The following is an 18315-nucleotide window of genomic DNA, read 5'->3' on the forward strand; positions in this document are numbered from 1 at the left end:
TGATGAACTTCTAGAAAAAGTGAGTTGACCAGAAGTTCCTTAATATATATCAACTGCTGCTTAATTCTGAAACCTTAGGCATGAAAAACTTTAGTATGATTAGGCTTTGTATAATTTAATTTTTCAAAATATAAAATATAAGGAATTGTTAAGAAACAGTAAATAAAGGACAACCTGCCCATATTCAAGTTTGTAACTCCACAGTTATCATTTCTAGATAGCCTTATAAGCAGCACTAGGGAAAGCCACATACCTCTAGCTGCTTACTGGCTTCTTCATTTCTCAGTATCAGAGACAGCTTAGTGCGCAGACTCCGAAAGTGCATGTCAATTAGCATGTGCGCTCGTTTTGAGGTGACTTCATTGATAGACTAAAGGATATTTAAATTAACACCATTATTATCAAAGCAAATACTCCAAATGAAGTACACCAAAATAGACAAGTCAAAAACACTCACCAAAATGACAAGCTGATAATTCTCTGGATCATAAGTTACAGAAAAGGCACCAACTGCCTTTTTAAAGTCCTTATGTGCCGATTCTTTGGCACACCTAGAAATAAAAAGAATATCCACTGTGAAGTTAAGATGAATGGTTGCCAACTACTGGCATAAGTATATGCAGAGACTTGCACTTAGTAGAATTGTGAATTCATACTGGTTTAGTTCCTTTGCTGTACATCCCTGAAAATACTTTTAGCCCACTCAAGTATTTGAGATTACAGAGAAAGGTTCCTTTGCTGTCCACCTCTGTAATACTCAGCCCAATCAAACATCTGAGATTACAGAGAAAGGAAAAAACTAGTTATGCTCTTAAGGGATTGCTTGTGGTCCTAGATTGCCAAAGGAGACATTATTTAGGAGAGTCACTCTCCTCTGAAGCTTCCTTATTTCAGTTACATATGATTAGTAATTTTCTTAACAACTGTTGAAAACTTTTGGGGATATCTACATGGAACCCAATTTTGTTCTGCTGCTTCTTTTCTATAGAAAAACTGCTGACCAATTTAAGGGAGAGAAGGAAATGTATATGAATCAGAAAGCACAAAAACTTACACACATATGCAATCTCTTCAGTCAAAAAGCAGAATTTCTATGTACTTTGAATTGCAAGTTAATGTTTATCTAAAGTGTGACACATCCAAATCAAACTCATTATACCCCCTTGGTGAAACCTTTAAAAAGGAATCTCTTATCTAAAAGTCTTTAAGCATTACTCCAGACCAAGGATTATAAGATTGAGACAACCTTTGGAAGCTTCTTCAAATCTACTTATTACATATTTATCTAAAAATATTAACTTAAAGGAAAAAGACATGGAAAAATCTTCATTGTCTAGAATTTGATTTGTGACTTATGACAGAAGATCTATACTAATCGATTTTAAAATTTCAAAATTCTATGAACAAAGTTTATTTTAAAAAACAAATGTGCACTAGCCATGTATCTAGCTAATGAAGTTTAGACAAGTGCAGTGCCTAATTATTTAACTGGAAAAGCTAAATTAGACATTTTTTCACTACTTTTGCAAAAAGTAGTACTATTTTTGCCAAAGTTCATTGAATTTAAAAACTGGTATCTATTATTTTAAAATTTATATTCTTTTAAATTAATTGCATATCACCTGTAAGTTCTCAGCATTTCTTGCATACTAACTTACATTTGTCGTAAGTCTTCTGGCACGTCCAGTTTGATTTTATGGAAAGTATCTTTCGTGGCAGGTTTGTTGGGATTAACCGATCGTAGACGTTCAATTGTGACAATTTCATTGTATGTAGCATCACATGCTGCATATTCTATCACATAAAACTGAGAGAAATAGATAAAAGTCATTCCTGGTCATAGCTTTTAAAGTAAGAACAATAAACTATACCTATACAGTTATTTTTAAGTTCTCTAGAGGGAAGAAAAAACTCTATTTGATCAATTAACTAAAACATACAAAACATACTGAACATGTAGAGAAAACATTGTAATAAAATAACTCAAAAGTTAGATATTACTTTAAAATAGAAATCCACACTGAAATGTAATACCTGGGTTTAGAAAAGGCAAACAGTACAAAAAAGTTTTAAATATGCAGTTTCCTACCTCACCCTTTATCATCCTCACTTTAGCTAACCACCAACAGCAAGGCTCTTTTTCATTTGCTCTGGAATAAACCTACACAAAAATTACAACATAGATTATTTCATAATTAACATCATTCAGAAATCTATAGATTATCAGACATTGAAGAAAATTCTTAAAATGAGCCAGGTGTCTTTCAAACCCATATGTTGTATGCCTTAAAGCAGACTGCAACCCTATAGCTAGATATACATACATAATCAGAAACTACCTGATTACCTGGGAGAGCCCTGTGCAAAGCACCTTCCTATTTTCTTTGTTTCAGATCAGTAATAATCAGTCCTCTGTATATGAATGCTCAAGTAAAGCAGATTGCTCATAAACCTGGGCATACTTGCCTTGGATACTTTGTCAACTACAAAAATAGATCTAAAAATGTATAAACTTGTTTTTGTTTTACTCTAATAAGTAAATAACTGATTGGAAGTTACTGACCCTGGCCTATTGTTTGGTCACTAAATGGGTGAGGCCTCTGACCACTCAAGCCCACTAAGGTTACCACCCTGGCATTCATGTTTCCTGGTGCCTAAATGAACAGCTTCTTGGTCACTCTCTGGTCTCCCATCTCCTTTCTCTCTCCACTAAAATGGACAACTCCATGCTGGCAATCCTCTGGATGGATACCACCTTCCTGCTCTCATATACTGGATCAGTTATTCTAAGCGATCTCTCTGGTGACCACGTCAAAGTTCACTTACGATGTGCAGCATGGAACCTTTTGTAAAGACACTAGCAAATCAAGGTTAATGGGAAAAGAGCACAGTATACATGGAGAGATAGAGAGAAATACTCAGAAGCAGAAAGCAGGGAGGACAAGGGGCATAGGGAGGAGAGGAGAGAGAGCTCAGAGCCTAAGGCTGATGAGTAGTAAATCAAGGCTCCAATTCTTGTCTCCCTTTTACAATTGAAGTTAAAAGTCATACAACACAGTGACTAAATACAGCTTAACCTACCTTTCTCTCTTGCCCTCATCACTTCTCAATTTTGCTCTAGCCAGAGAAATAACCTCAGTTAATCGTCATGTAATACAGTGAGGCCGTCCTGGCAACACCACCTCACTGGTCCCCCACCCGTCATGTGACTAAGTTGGGGGAAAAGTTCCCTTAATCCATCACTATTATGAGCATTCCTGATACAGACAGACCAAAAGACCCAGTGTCTTGTGTCCCTTTCACAACCTAAGTTTGGTTATACAATACAGTAACTAATACAACTTAATTTAACCTACCTTTTCCTCTTGCCACCATCAAGCCCTTTCAACTCTGTTCTAGCTAGAGCAATAACCTCAGTTATGTACCACTGTGAGGCAGTACAGCGAGGCCACTCTAGCGACAGCATCTCATTTGCTGCCACCTGTCATGTGACTCACTTGAAACTGTCCTGCCTTCAGGAAGCTTGTAGTCTCCTGGGGTAGTGGACAACTAAAGGTCCTCAAGTACAGACAATGTTTGTGTTTCCTACTAGGATCCCTCACAACACCAAGCCCAGTCCCTTTTACCTAGTAGGTACTGAGTACATTTTTGGTAATTACATAGTCCTTTATTCCACTCCACTTTAGAAAGAGAAAAGAACACAGGCCTGGACATCCGGAGACCTTCCCTGAGTATTCTCTAGAACAGTACTCCTGCCCCTGTATCACCTTCCATCCTCTTACTTTTTTTTTTCCATATGCCATAATATTAGCTACCCTGACTAGAATGTGTTTCACTGCACCATCTGTACCCTAGCACAGGAAATAAGAATTCAAGAACCTAGCACACTTTACCTTATCTGTGTATAAATGTCTACTTAGCTGCTTCCTTCATATCACAAATATTCATGAAGTTGCAACTATTAACAAGACATTGTGGAGAAAGAAGAGAAGCAACTCAAAATGGTGTGAAAGGGGAGGAAGGAGAGGAAACTACACAGACCAATTACAACATAAAGCGGACTCCAAGTGCTTTAAGTCCCAAAACAGTTTTCAGTGGCTAGAGAAATTATAAACACAGTTTTTGTTAATGTGTTATATCTCTATAGCACATTTTTGGCCAAAGACATCAATGGCACATGAGCAGGTGGTTCACAGCATGGCCAGTGAAAAGATGTTTTCCTTATATGTGTTTATGTTAAAACTCATAGATGGGTTTTTAATAATACACCACAAGCATTTACTGCTACTTAAAGAAATTCTAGAATGCTGCTCTATTACAAGGCATGATTTCTGCTCCTTTGTAAGACTAATTTTCCTAATCCATTTTGCTTAAAATGGAGACAAAGTTGTAAGCTAACAATACATTATTCAAATAAAGATTCAGAGATTGAAGGAAAGGGCAAAAGGAATTTCCTAGCAGGCAAAGGAAATTAGCAGTGACTTTCAACGATGCGCCCTTAGTGCTCCTCAGGCAGCCTCATTTAAGCATCATGTAGTATTTTAGATCATTATTAAGATGGCTCAATCAAAAGCACATGTCCATCACAGCTGTAATTTTCAAGGTAGTTTAAGCAGTGTTCAAGACAAGAGGTACAAAAGGCACAGGCAAATTAAATGCTCCCACTTCTTCAGGGCTTAGTAACTTGCGGGCAGGGGCAACTTACCTCAACTTCATCACTTTCATTTATATCTTTATTATAACCTACAGGTGGTGGGAATCTCACATCATGGAATGGAATCTGCCTCTCTGGCTGCCAGCTGCAAATGAGCAAACACATAATTAACACGCCTTCCGGTTTGATGGAAACAATGACCACACTGCCATCAACTCTTGGTTAAGTGTGACCTTCTGTTTTTCTAGTTTAAAGAAGCAAATGCTTTTAAAACAGTGTTTTGCTGAGTGGGGCATAATGGCAATGTTGAAACATTTCAACAAAGTCTGCATGCAGCATAGCAGCCTTGTAGTTCTATTTGGAATATTCCTCTAAACACAATAGATCAACATTACAATTTTCCAAACAAGTCTTTCTTTCAGTAATTTCAGCCTCTAAGCAAGGCCACAACAGCAATTTCCTCTGATGCTTAAATTAAATGTTAGTATCAGTAAGTGTTAGTAACATCATCACCATACTTCTACTTGCAAAGGAATTTTAACCACATTCTAAGGACCACAGAAACTGGTCCTAAATGCCCTCTAATTCCCAAGCAAAATGGGGCAGACAGCACATCAGGAATTCACAACTCACTTTTCCCCCTTTAAATTTAAGATCCCACGAGGTGGTCAATTCTTGCCATGGATAGCTGGCTGCTGATTAGCATGGCCTGGTGGGGTCTGCTAAACCACAGAAACCCGACGGAGACGGCCTACAGGAGTTTGGTAAGTTGCCTATGTTTTTAAATTTAAAATGATATGGAACAATTTTGAAAAACACCAAATTATTCTTTTATATCCAAAATTATATAAAATATTAAAAGACAAACTTTGCAAAAACACTGGAGGATTCAACCGCTGCAGCAGTCATTTCTGGGTTTTTTCCTAAAAAGCTTTCTTTAGTAAAATCCTACTGAGAAAAGTGCTAATTTTTTAAAAAAGATTTTATTTATTTGAGAGAGAGCAAGCATGCGGGGGTGGGGAGGAGGAGGGATAGACGGAGGGGGAGGGGGAGGGAGAGAATCTCAAGCAGATTCCCTGAGCTGAAACCAAGAGTCGGATGCTTAACCAACTGAACCACCTGGAAGCCTATAATTTTTTTTTTTTTTCAAAGAAGAGCCATATATAAGGTAGCAGGGTAGGTAATTAAGTCAGAATTTGTGGAAATCCAATTAGGCCCATATTAGACTGAACTCTTTCTCTGAATTATACACATTTGAAAACTATGAAGCTTTAGAAAACACTGTCTTTACTTCAGAAAAGCCTTTTTATATTTACTGAAAATTAATGACTTTTAACATGTTACAAATTCATTGCTAAATATGATTGGAAAAACATATAATAATACATAATATAATTTTCTGGGTTCCAAAGGAAGAATTATTTTAAGTCTTAAATGTACAGAGATAAAAATTCAAATTCTTTATAAAAAATGTGAAATACGGAAGGTAAAAACATAGCATCTAAAATAAGCTGGTGTTATAGTAATAGGAATTGCTTTATGACTGAAAGGAAAGAAAGGGTAAATGCAGTCTGAAGTTCTATAAAACATTAGTTTTTTTAACAGAAAAACAAAAAGGAAACGCCCAAGGAAGGGCAGAGACTACTTTGGTAGAGACCTATCATACACTAGAGATGTGCTCAAACCCAGTGTTGAATCTTAAACATACTCCATGAACACAAGGAAAACAGTTCATTTGTTTCAAATTCCCAGGATGACATCTTGAAGAGAAACTTTTATGTAGCTATAGAACAGAAGAGAATTAGGAGGTCCGAATGTAGAATAATTTTACGTTTATAGTAAAAACCTGATTGAAAACAAAAGAGAACTGATCTGCAAGTCACTGTATTAACCAGACACATTCTTAAATGCATGGAGGAAATGAGTGTTTGCTTAACACTTTAGATTAAAGACTACAGGAGAAATTGAAAGAGCGGCAAATAAAGATAACTCTTCCTTTATGGGAAACAGTGTTTATCTAGTGATGGGAGCAAGCAGATAAAATTACAAAAAAAAAAAAATTACTCTCAAGTCATCAAAGATTCTTCTGTTAAAAGTGTGATGTTGCTGTCTAGTGTATAACCATGCAAACCCATGGATACTCAAACCGGCAGAGGCAAATTCTGGAACTTTTGGCTCTATGCATTCAGAAAAAGTTATTCTATTATTTATACTTGTATTCTGGACTGAGATTAGTCTAAGAGCTGAGAATAGGGTTGGATATTCTAAATCCTTTTATCTCTGTCCCCTAAATGTGTTGCAGGCATCCAAGAGTACTACTACTTTGTCCTCTGGGTAGCTAAAAGAATCTGCTAACAGTCAAATTACAGTATGTTTTGGTCAGATACTATATTTTAACAAATTTACTGATATAACTCACATACCATATAATCCATCCACTTGTGTATGTAAAATTCAATGGTTTTAAGTATATTAACAGATGGGTGCAACCATTACCAGTCAATTTTAGAACACTTTCATCACCTCAAAAGGAAATCCCATGCCCTTAGTTATGACTCCTCATCTCCCTCCCCCCACCCCCGCCTTAGCAACTACTAAGCTATTTCTTTTCTCTCTAGATTTGCAACCTGCTTTTGGGATACTATCAATTCTCTTGGTACACAAAATCCAAAATATAATTGTTGACCATTCTTCAGAGTTCAGTAAAATCCTAAAGTCATGACATCGACACTCTGGCTAAGGAGTTTATATGTACTTTAGAATCTTGAATGGCTACTCTGAAAATAGCCTTTATTAATAAGTATTCAAAAACTTTAGTCAAGAGATTTGTCTCTCCTGATAAAATGCTACATCTATACCACTGATGTCTTCATATAGCTAACGTTCCTAGGCCTATAAGTATTTCTATTTACTCTTCTGGCAGAAAAAATGGGTTACCACTATTACTAATTATAAATACATGAAACATATAAAATAAGCTAGTAAGTAAATATGATTATTCCTGATAAAATGTACCAGACAACTAAAACCATCAATTTTAGATTTAATGTTATAAAACCCACATTTTTACCAATACCCATGAATCCATTCATTTTCATCTTGTAACAATTACAAACATTTCTATCCAAACTCTCAGTTACTAATACAGAAGAATTTGGTTTCTTTCTTTACGTTCAAGGGGACTGGGATGTAGGGATCAAGGTTAAACGAAAGGGATCTCTAGGGTCATTAGCAGGAATAGTCATTCCATTGGTTTTAATATTGAGTTGTTCAGGAACTTCCTGGTCAGTAACATGAAGATCCATTCCTGAAAAACACTCAAACTGGACTTCAATTTTTTTAAACGAGGAGTAAAAAGAGTAATTAGTATAAAATAGTATAGAACCCGAACATTAAAATTATATCAAGACACTTACTTGTTTTCAAATGCAACTGTTATTGAATCTTCATGAACATCCTTTACAAATGCCTGTAAGAAAAACATCAAGCTAAATTAACTTCTAAGCTTAAAGATCATGTTTTTATTTAAATTTTATAGAGATACCAAACATTTTCTGTTTAAGAAAAAAATGGAGCTTCAAATGAAAGTTTGTCAGTTTGTGAGGATGACTCATTCATGGATCACATCTATATTTAGCCACCTACTATGTGCAAGGCCCTAGGGATACGGATTAGTTAAAACAAAACATGAAAAAAAAATGCTCCAGAGTTCAGTCCAGTGAAAGAGCTAAGTAGTTATAAATTACAATGCAGGTGTTGAGTACAAAACTGGAGGTGCACTTTAGGCTAGAATTACTGAAAACAAAGAAATTTGTTCCATGCGCCACATGCCAGCCAGTATAGATCTGTTGTAACTTCTTCTCCTTAATAAAATTTTAGGAGAATACTACAGTAAATGACTAAATATAATCTCAAATCTAGTATATACAAGCACACTAAATTTTCCTTAACAACAATACGCTGCTAATACCACTAAAATGTCCAATTACCAGAGTTTAATTAAATTCTCAATCTCATAGGCACTTGGAGGAAAAAACAGTAATACAAAGTAGAGGTTTAAATCTTTTAAATCCGATGACGCAATTGCTAGTAATCTGCAGAAAGACATAACAAAAGTAATAGCTAACTAATTATCAAGAATTCTTTAATCAGCATGCCATCCGTAATTCTATGAAATGACATAACTAAAGTAATAGCTAACTAATTATCAAGAATTCTTTAAGCAGCATGCTGTCCGTAATTCTATAAAATTAAGTTTTTAATAGGTGCAGGAAAGGAGGTTTTGTTTTTGTTTTGACAATCAGAGGAGTAGGATAAGACATAAAGAAACCCAAGGGGCTTTATATTGTAATTCATTTTAAAATGGCTTGAGAGATTTAAGCTTCTTACTCAAATCTGTTCTGTACACGTTTCTCTCCTTCCTTGGTTTCTCCCTGCCGGTGAGATTACGGCCAAGATCCTTTTCTGGCTGTAAAAGGCCCTTCAAGACCTGGCCCCACCCCTCCCCTCTCCAAGCTTCATCTTTCACATCCCTGGAGGCTGTGATCCAGCAGTGCTAAACTACTCGGGCCTCTCTCCCTAAATGCTGTTCCTTTCCCATTGTCCTTCCCCTCTTTTCATCTAGCTACCTCCTATTAAGTCTTTTAGGTTTCAGTTCAGATGGCACCACTATGGGAAAACTCAGACTAGGTTAAATTCCGTCCTCTGCATTCTCATAGCACATTCTGTGCTTATCCCTACTATAAACTTACCCCACTGTATTATTATTGCTCATTTCCCCACTAACAGTACGTTTCCTAAGGTCTTATTTTATTTACTGTTGGACTTCGGAGTGCCTACTAAGAACTCAATGAGTAGTTATTAAATGGATCATTGCCTAAGGGGTTCCTATCCTACCCTTAGAGGAAAGACCCTGTGTGTGTGGGGGGTGGGTGGGGGGGTATTACATTTATCAGGGAAGACGAAGTGAGGAAGGTGAGTTTCCTTATCAACCTTTGAAGGCTGGGGAAGAATTAGCCACACAAAACGGAGTGGAGGAAAGAGGAGGCCTGCCAGGCCTAAGGGGTAGGGGGGTAAGGAACAAAGGCTCTGACCTGGAGAAACAGCTTAGGGTATGGTAGAAATAAACTCTTTGTGAACAAAGAAGCCAACACAATTCAAAGAGGAAAAAGAATAGTGTTTTTAACAAGTGGTGCCGGGACAACTGCATATCCGCGTGCAAAAGAATAAATTTTTGACCCTTATCTCAGACCCTATACAAAAATCTACTGAAAATGCATGAGACCAAAATGTAAGAGCTAAAACTATAAACAAACAAGTGATCCAATGCAAATGTCTTGGTAAACATCCTGAAAGGCTTGAAGTGAAAGGATTTTAAAAAAAACCTCAAGGGGCGCCTGGGTGGCTCAGTCATTAAGAGTCTGCCTTCGGCTCAGGTCATGATCCCAGGGTCCTGGGATGGAGCCCTGCGTGGGGCTCCCTGCTCAGCGGGAAGCCTGCTTCTCCCTCTCCCACTCCCCCTGCTTGTGTTCCCTCTCTTGCTGTGTCTCTCTCTGTCAAATAAATAAATAAAATCTTTAAAATAAATAAAAAAATAAAACCTTAAACTTCTTCAAATATAAAATTAAAACATATCAAATATTAATTAGCTGCTCTTAAGAAAAATAATCAGGTGAGGCAGGGCCCTGGAAAACATTTATATGGAACTACGTAAACAGACACACCAATCTTCTGCAATTATGCTTAAAAGAATAAAAGCAAGGCTATGCTAAAAGTTTCCTTATAAGATCAAGGTGGACTATAATGGAATCCAAGTGTTCTGCTATACCCAGCATGGCTAAATTATTATTTCTAAGTTAAGTATGTGTATATATTTCTATAGATGCTGGTTTGGGGGGGAATTCATATTTTCTTCCCATTACTTATCCTTAGCTATATTTAAATCATGAGTACTTTCTACAGCAGCTTTTGAAAAAACTGGTTAAAACCAACCACGATGTTTTAGAATATACTAGATTTCATAAGGGTGCATGCCCTGAGTACTCTAAGGGGTTGTTTGCCTATTACTTCACCAACAGAAAGGCTTGATTTTGAGTTAAAGTTACATGAATTGGTTACTCTTAATTTTATAAAGTAAGCCCCCAAATTATGAAGAATGGGAATAACAGGATCCCCCACCCCATTTCTCCCTTCTCTTTACCTGATACCAAATTAACAATCTGCTTGTGGGGGAAGGGAATCCATCAAGGATGAAAATCAAGACTGCTATTAAGAGGTGATCCCTTATTTACCAAGAAGGGCCACTGCTTCTGTTTTCATTCTTGTCTGAAGTTTTATGTTTGTATGTCTTGGCAGTAATTAACATTAGTTCCTTACTGTATATTATGCTGAAAATGTTAAGTCCTTTAGTCAGTTAAGAGAACCTTGTTATAGCTGAGTGAGGAACTGTTCTCACTTAATCAGGCATCTTTCCAATACTATTGCCCTTGTCTAAAACTATTCTGTCTACCATAGCAGCCACTGGCCATATGTGACTATTTATATTTAATTACAATTAAATAAAATTAAAAATCAGTCTCCCAGTTACACTAGCCACATTTCAAGTGCTCCATTGCCACACATGGCTTAGTGTCTACCGTAGTGAACAGCATGGGTAGAGACCATTTCCAACATTGCAGAAAATGCCATTGGATGGAACTGATTTAAAACATTTACAGGGGCACCTGGGTGGCTCAGTCGGTTAAGTGTCCGACTCTTGGTTTTGGGTCAGATCATGATCTCAGGGTTGTGAGATCTAGCCCCGCCTCGGGCTCTGCACTGGGCATAGAGCCTGCTTAGGACTCTCTCTCTCTCTCCCCCAACACCCCTCCTCCCTCTCTAAAAAAATAAATAAAAAATAAAACATTTACAAACGTTGGGGACTGCTTTCAAACCCAACTTAAAAGCACTCCAGAAGTCAGTCTCATTATAGTGCTGTATTTTTATTTTTCTCTCTTTGCCACAAAGTTATTGCACAGTTTAATCATACTCATTCGCCACGTTTGCCTAGTTCCTAAAATCAAACATTCCCTCAAAGGAGGAAAGTCTGCAACTGTTGTGACTATTAACAAAAGCTTTCAAAGGCTTCCAAGGCAATTCCGGATGTAGAGTGTCAAAAACGGTTTGAATAATCATCACAGCCTACTAGCCCATGGCCTTCAAGTTAATGAGGCTTATCTGTATGTGGATGTTCGCATGACTGTTCCAAAATCAGTCATTTTTAGTCATTGTTTGCATATTAAGTAAATACAGAAGGCAGGTAATACCTTCTCCTTGCTGCTGTAACACACTGAATAAAAGAAACTATTGGTTGCATCTGGCCTGCACTCACACCAAGGACAAACACCTCTTTTAACTTCTAAGGCCTTTTTACTAAACTGTCATTCACTTCCAACAAGGGTCCCATCTTCCTGCTGCTCATCATATTTTCTCCAATAACCATTCTTTTGGCCACCCCTCCCTTACCCCAACACTCTTACCCTTGTGCCCGGGATAACCACAGAGCACTATCACCCCACCTGCCACCAACCTGGAAAACTATGTTTGGTTGTGATCCCTACCTATCTACACCGAGCAAAGTTGGTATTTGGGGAGGAGATAGGTTCAGGGGATTCCTGAGAGGTTACCAAAGACGGCACCGTGAATAATAGAAAGCACAAAGGGCGCTGCACCATACTGAATGAGAGCTAGGGATCTTACAGGAGTCAGTAAACTTAAAATTAAGAGTTTTGCTGTGAATGAGACACAGTCTTAAAATTTTGGTTCTACCAGATAAGCTGTGAGACTCACTCTCCAAGTGGTCTCTGTGCCTCAGACTCCTCAAATGCAAGTAACAAATGGATAGAGGGGAACTGGACCTGCCTTCTAAGGGTGTTGTAATGAAATCACACATGTCTATTGCCTACTACAATGCCCGCCTGGCACATAGTTGGCACTAAATAAATGAGAGGTAAAACAGAGAGGGGCGTGTTTTATAAAAGATGCAGAACCATAAATACTCTTGCAGTTGAGAAGTTACATCTTAACAAAAGCACACTAAAAAAAGATTTAAAAATTGGGATACAAAAAGAAAAGGCTGTTTCCTCAAAGATACAAAATACTGAAAGGTTACCTAGACTCTGAGAAGAAAAAAAATGTGATGAAAATCTTTGGGGCTTAAGAAAGGTGCTAAAGTGCAGTGCTCGACAGATACAGGCTCCTCATGGGGGAATAAACAAGAAATCAAAAAGTCATTATGGGATCCCCAACTTACTGGCAAATAAATCAAAGAAGCAGTCACAAAATCATAGTTACCAAAGTGTGTGATGACTAGAGTTATCCAATTCAAACATTACATTACGAGGACTGATGAAACTAAGAAGTCCATCCTTATTTGGGTGAACTCTTACTCACCCTCACCCTCAATATCACACCCCTTAGCTTAGTAAACTCACAAATGAGTCACTGGTCACAAGAGTGCTTATTGTATAGACAAAATTTCAATATAAGGCCCTGACCACCACTGAAAACAACTACTACATTAACACTGAAGACAAGACATGTAGTGCAATAATTCTCCTTAGAGAAAATGTAGAACACTGCAAAATGTCCCTCCTAAAGAAAACACATAGGACCGGGGGTAGGGGTATAGAAATCAAACCCAAGGCTTCACATATAAAGTGAGTTACCACTTTGTTACCTTTGTATGTGGGCACTAACAACATAAAGGAGTGAACAATGAAAAGGGAAAAAGCACAATTAACTTCATCAACAACCCTTCCAACCACAGCACAGGTCCAGGAATACTTGACTTTACTTGGGCACTTACCACAAATTCTGAGAAAAATGCATTCTTTCTGATTCATCCTGACCCAAAGATAACACAAAGGTAGAGAGAAAATAGTATGAACTTTCCTGTGTGTATGTAGTCTAACTTTTTAATACTTCAGTTCTTATGTGCTTCCAACCTAATGAAAGCAAATTTCAGAGCAAGGTCAGAGATTTCCAACTTTCTCTTTCCTTAGTGGGCATTCATATGAAGAATTACAGTGTAATAATATCAAGTTGCAAGAGTTTATAAAAAGGAAGTTGATACATAAGCTGAGTAGGTCATGACATCTTTGCATCAACAGTAAAAAGTGGTAACGTCTCCTTGCAACTGTACTTAAAGAACGCTAAGGAGGTGTTACAGTAACAAAATAAAATCGAAGGTTACAATGAAATAAAAAAATGGGCAAGAAATGAAATCCAGTTCATTTCTTCAAGCTAACTTTCATCATTTCAGGAAATCAGACTATCCGATCTCAAATCCCAGATCTGAGGACATTTACTAGCTCTGATGCTTAGTAGTAAGCCACTTACCTAATCTCTTTGTACATCTTCATTCTCATCTATAAAATGGGAATAACAACAGTACCTCGGGATTGCAGTAGAGGATTAAGTGAATTATTTACAGATGTAAAAGTGTCTAGAATAGTGCCTGGCACCTAGAAAGCTCTCAGTACCTCTTAACAGTTATCGTGATCACAACTGTAGTCATCTCAGGAAGCACATTCCCACAGTGGACAGAAATCAGAAACCCAATTATTATACCAATGAATTTTGTATTTAATTAATTTGGAGGTTTTCAGAATGTGTGAACATGAAGTTGGAAAATGCACAGTTCAAAAGGGGAAAAATGATGCTTACACAAAGACACTGAACATTAAAAAGTTAGACTCGGGGAAGAAAAAAAAATGTGGTTGACCTGAATAATTCACTTCCTTGAAGTACATAATAACACCTGTATGCAAAGTTAGATCTACAGACTTCAGAGAAAACATGAATAGCGCCTTATGCAAGTTTATCTGTGGTAAACACTGATTTCTAGCAGGCTATGTAGCTAACATGACATGCTAGGCCACCAATGTCTTCCTTAAAAATATTTCTTCCTGATTGTACATTTTGTCATAGGTTGCTAGTTCCATAATATTACTCACCATGTTAAAGTCTGTCCTCAGATACCAAACTTAAAAACATAAGATATATTAAATGAAAATCTAAAAATAAGAATACAATTTAGCATATTCACACCATATCACATTAATCAGATATCAGTTACTATGTTTTCAGAAAACAAAAAGGTGTTATATCTTATGTATCTAATACATGATTTATCCATCTTTAGTAATTTTCATACTGGTACCCAAAACCTAGGATCAGGATATATTAGTACATTCACATCAGAATGACATACATTCTATACTTAAAATGGAGTTAAATTCATTTTCATTCTCAATATACCAAAACTCAGTCCCCCCAAAAGAAGAAGCCCCCCAACACCCCCCCAAAAAAACCCTCAAAACACTACACTATTTTAGGCAGATGCCCCTAGAAGAAAGAACTTATTTCAACATTATGCGTTTAGGAAATGTTTTGTAAAGATTTTGTGAAGTTTATCCAAGTGTCTTAATTTCTTAAATAACATAAGACTCTAAGTTGTACACAAGACTAACTTTTTCTAAGTCAAAGAAATACCTAAGCATAAGAGTAGTGGCTCTGACAACTACTAAGTCTAACTTTCAAGTTTTTAAGAATAAACACCAGAGGGAAAAATAGAAATGAGCTGTCCAATCTTAGGTTTAGGTTTCATGGTTCTGTTAATTCTGAATCCTGAGCTTTAGATATTTTGCAGAGAAAGAATCCAAATATGCCCAGCTATACTCTATCCAGTTTATATTGTAAACTTGGACCATGTGCTCAGAAGATGGAGAATCATCCCTTGCAATATGGTGGTTCTGTTAGGCAAATCAAAGTCGAATTCCCTAATATTGAAGTCATTTGAATTGTTCATTTTTTAAAAGGCTTTTCTATCAATTTGATGAACCAGGTTCCCATTTTTTTTCATTAATGTAACATTTCTCCTAGTAGTTCATTTTTTATCAGTCTATTTCCCATATTTTCTGCCCATCTCACTGGACAAGCAACTGAAGTTTACTTTTTGCTTTACTTTATAACTCACAACAATACTGAGTCCTATAAAAACAAACCTTTTCATTATAGAAACGATTTTTCTACCAATACAGACCATTTGAGGTTTTCTTAAAAATAAACTTTAAGTAAATGTAACAGCAATTTCTCCACACATATTTGATCAATTTTCACATTTCTCCTCAAGGAACTAAGGGACAGTCCATTCTTTTTATTAATCTTCAAATTAAGCAAAGTCGTTTAAAAAAAAACCCAACTAAAATGGGGGATTAATAGCAAAAATAGAGGGCATTTCTTATTATATTCCAATCAGTTTGCAAGCAAAATCACCAGAGCAAATCACAGGTTGCTAGAAGAGAACAATAAATCCTTCAAGACCACGATGTCTTGCCCTCTTATAGCAGGCAAACTCCACTGAAAGACATTAAGAGTGGTGTCCAATCTAGGCAAATATCACAGACAAATTAGAATACTGCTCAATCATTAACCCGTGCTTATATTTATTACAGTTAGCACCACAAATCTAGTGAGCAAAAGTATCAATCTAGGAATCAGAATGATTCTACACTAACTAGCAGGAATTATTATGGATCACTGAAATAAATGCAACCAAAAATTTGCCTGCAGAGTCAACTGAAACAATTTTATATTGGTGAGACTTAAGAACATAAATGCTGGGTTTTTTTCCTTTTACAGCTACAGGTTTTTTCTTTTGGCTAAAAGTATGAAACAGTTTACATACTTTACACACTTATGAAATATGTTGGTCTCCAAATATCTCCATAGAATTGCTAAAACACACATGAAGCCAATTGTTAATTTTCCCTTTGCCAAATGAGTCTTGTCTGAAACGTTTAAGTTAGGCTATAATTAATTTAAGAATTGTGTTGGACAACAATAGCTAACTTCCACATGTACCTTCTATTGCCCAAATACCGTACTAACGTGGGATATTACTTACAGAAGTTATAGAGGAACATTCAAGAGAAAACGAGTATAGATTACTATATCTACAGTAAGTACATACCAACAGACGCACGACCGATACATTAAAATCTTTTTAAACCTCCTCTTGAAAATCTAAGACATTAGTTGATCTGCAATGGTGTAACTTAAAAAAGAAAAATCCACCGTAATACTACGCATGTCTATCTAAAACCTCAATACTGTCCACCGCAACATTACACATTCAGAGAAGATAAGTCAAGTACTTGGAGCACAAAACAATTATTTCCACTCACGATTTAAAATTCTCTAGTAATGATGTACTTTCAGTTAATTTCCTTAAGTTTCATGGCATATATTCAGGCCTTTGGAGGGTTAAAAATGTTTTCCTTAAGTAGCAGAGTTGCTATAATGCTTTTTAGATGCTGAAGCATCTGTATTCCTGAATTTGGCCCCATTTATAACAAGGGAGGGGGACCGCGAATATTTAAGGTTACGAACTTCTCTAATGCATTGCTCGATTATGTCAGGGTCTTCCTGAAACTTTTGGATCTAAAAATCTCTCCTGAAATTCACAAAGAGAGACCACTAAAAATCAGTTGCCATTGTGATTCGGAACTGACTACAGCTTCTTACTACTCTTTCTCCACACCCCTTGCCCAGAACAGTGGAGCTCTCCGAAGTCCCAATGCTGGACCGGAAAAGAGAAGCCAAAGGAGATCTCAAACCCTCTGCAAGGCAGGAGGCTGCTCGACGGAAGCGCCCCCCGCTACTCAGCAACTACCCACACGTCAGGCCCGGATCCCACTGGGAGAGGATATTTAGGAAAAGGGAAATAAGCCGTCGCCGTCACTTCGCGCGGATACCGGCCCTTCCCGCCGGGATCTTGTACCTGCCGCCGGCGCTTGCCCATCCCCAGCTCTCCCTCGGCTCCCGAGAGGACACCTCCTTCTCCTTGCCCGCTCTCATTCCGATAGGCAGCGGGGCCTCTCATAGGAGAGGCAGCGGGGCTCGAGGGGCTTCCTACAGGCCCCAAGTCCGGTCCTTCTCTCCCAAACAATATCCCAACGAGCGCACCCTGGTCCCCGGGCGCGGCGCTCGGGAAGAGGGCCCCAGGCCTGCCTCCCGCGGAGGCCGAGAAGAAAAGGGAGGGAAAGAAGGGCGAAGATGGGGCCTGCCCTGGAGCCAAGTACCTTGTAGAAAGCGCCATTGGAGCCCCGCACTTCCACCACCAGCTCCTCCATCTTCTCGAAAGCCCAGCTCGCGCCGGGAGCCCGCCCCCGAGAGGTGGGCTGCGGGCGCAAGAGGCCCAGCCGCCGCCTCCTCCGCCTCCTCCGCCGCCGCCGCCGCCGCCGCCGCCGCCGCCGCCGCGCTCCCGCACGCCCCCCGGCAGCGGCGCCGCCGTCACCGCCGCCACCCGCGCTCGCCGTCGGCTCACCGCCCGCTCGGAGGCGGCCCCTCACCGGAAGTGAAACCGAAACGGAGCAGAGCGCCTGACTGAGGCCGAACGCTCCGGCCGCTCCGCGTGTAAACAGTGAAACCGCATCACGTGACCGACACCGCCCCTCCCCCCGCGGGCTGGGCCCCTCGGCCCCGCCCTCTTTCTCCCCGCGGGCCCAGGAGCGCGCGCATGCGCGCTACTGGGAAACCGGCTGGGGGCCGGGCCCAACGTAAGGCGCGCGGGCTTGGCGTGCGCGGGCTCGGTGGAGGGCGGGAAGGCGGGAAGGGCG

General features: G+C 38.6%; 1 protein-coding gene across 9 annotated transcripts in view; it reads right to left on the reverse strand.

Annotated features, from left to right (window-relative positions):
• The window catches only part of FMR1 (FMRP translational regulator 1), a 38062-nt gene extending 20132 nt beyond the window's left edge, over positions 1-17930 (reverse strand). For all 9 annotated transcript variants that reach the window (XM_032428272.1, XM_032428273.1, XM_032428267.1 and 6 more), the window contains exons 1-7: positions 17779-17930; positions 8071-8123; positions 4706-4799; positions 2090-2161; positions 1659-1807; positions 458-551; positions 254-370 (exon numbers count right to left, since the gene is read on the reverse strand). In XM_032428272.1, the coding sequence (XP_032284163.1) occupies positions 254-370; positions 458-551; positions 1659-1807; positions 2090-2161; positions 4706-4799; positions 8071-8123; positions 17779-17829 (630 nt within the window). In that variant the 5' untranslated portion in view covers positions 17830-17930. The remainder of the gene's footprint in view (positions 1-253; positions 371-457; positions 552-1658; positions 1808-2089; positions 2162-4705; positions 4800-8070; positions 8124-17778) is intronic.
• Between the last annotated feature and the right edge of the window lie 385 nt (positions 17931-18315).

Source organism: Phoca vitulina, unplaced genomic scaffold, assembly GCF_004348235.1.
Source record: "Phoca vitulina isolate PV1807 unplaced genomic scaffold, GSC_HSeal_1.0 scaffold39, whole genome shotgun sequence".
Classification (NCBI taxonomy): Eukaryota; Metazoa; Chordata; class Mammalia; order Carnivora; family Phocidae; genus Phoca; species Phoca vitulina.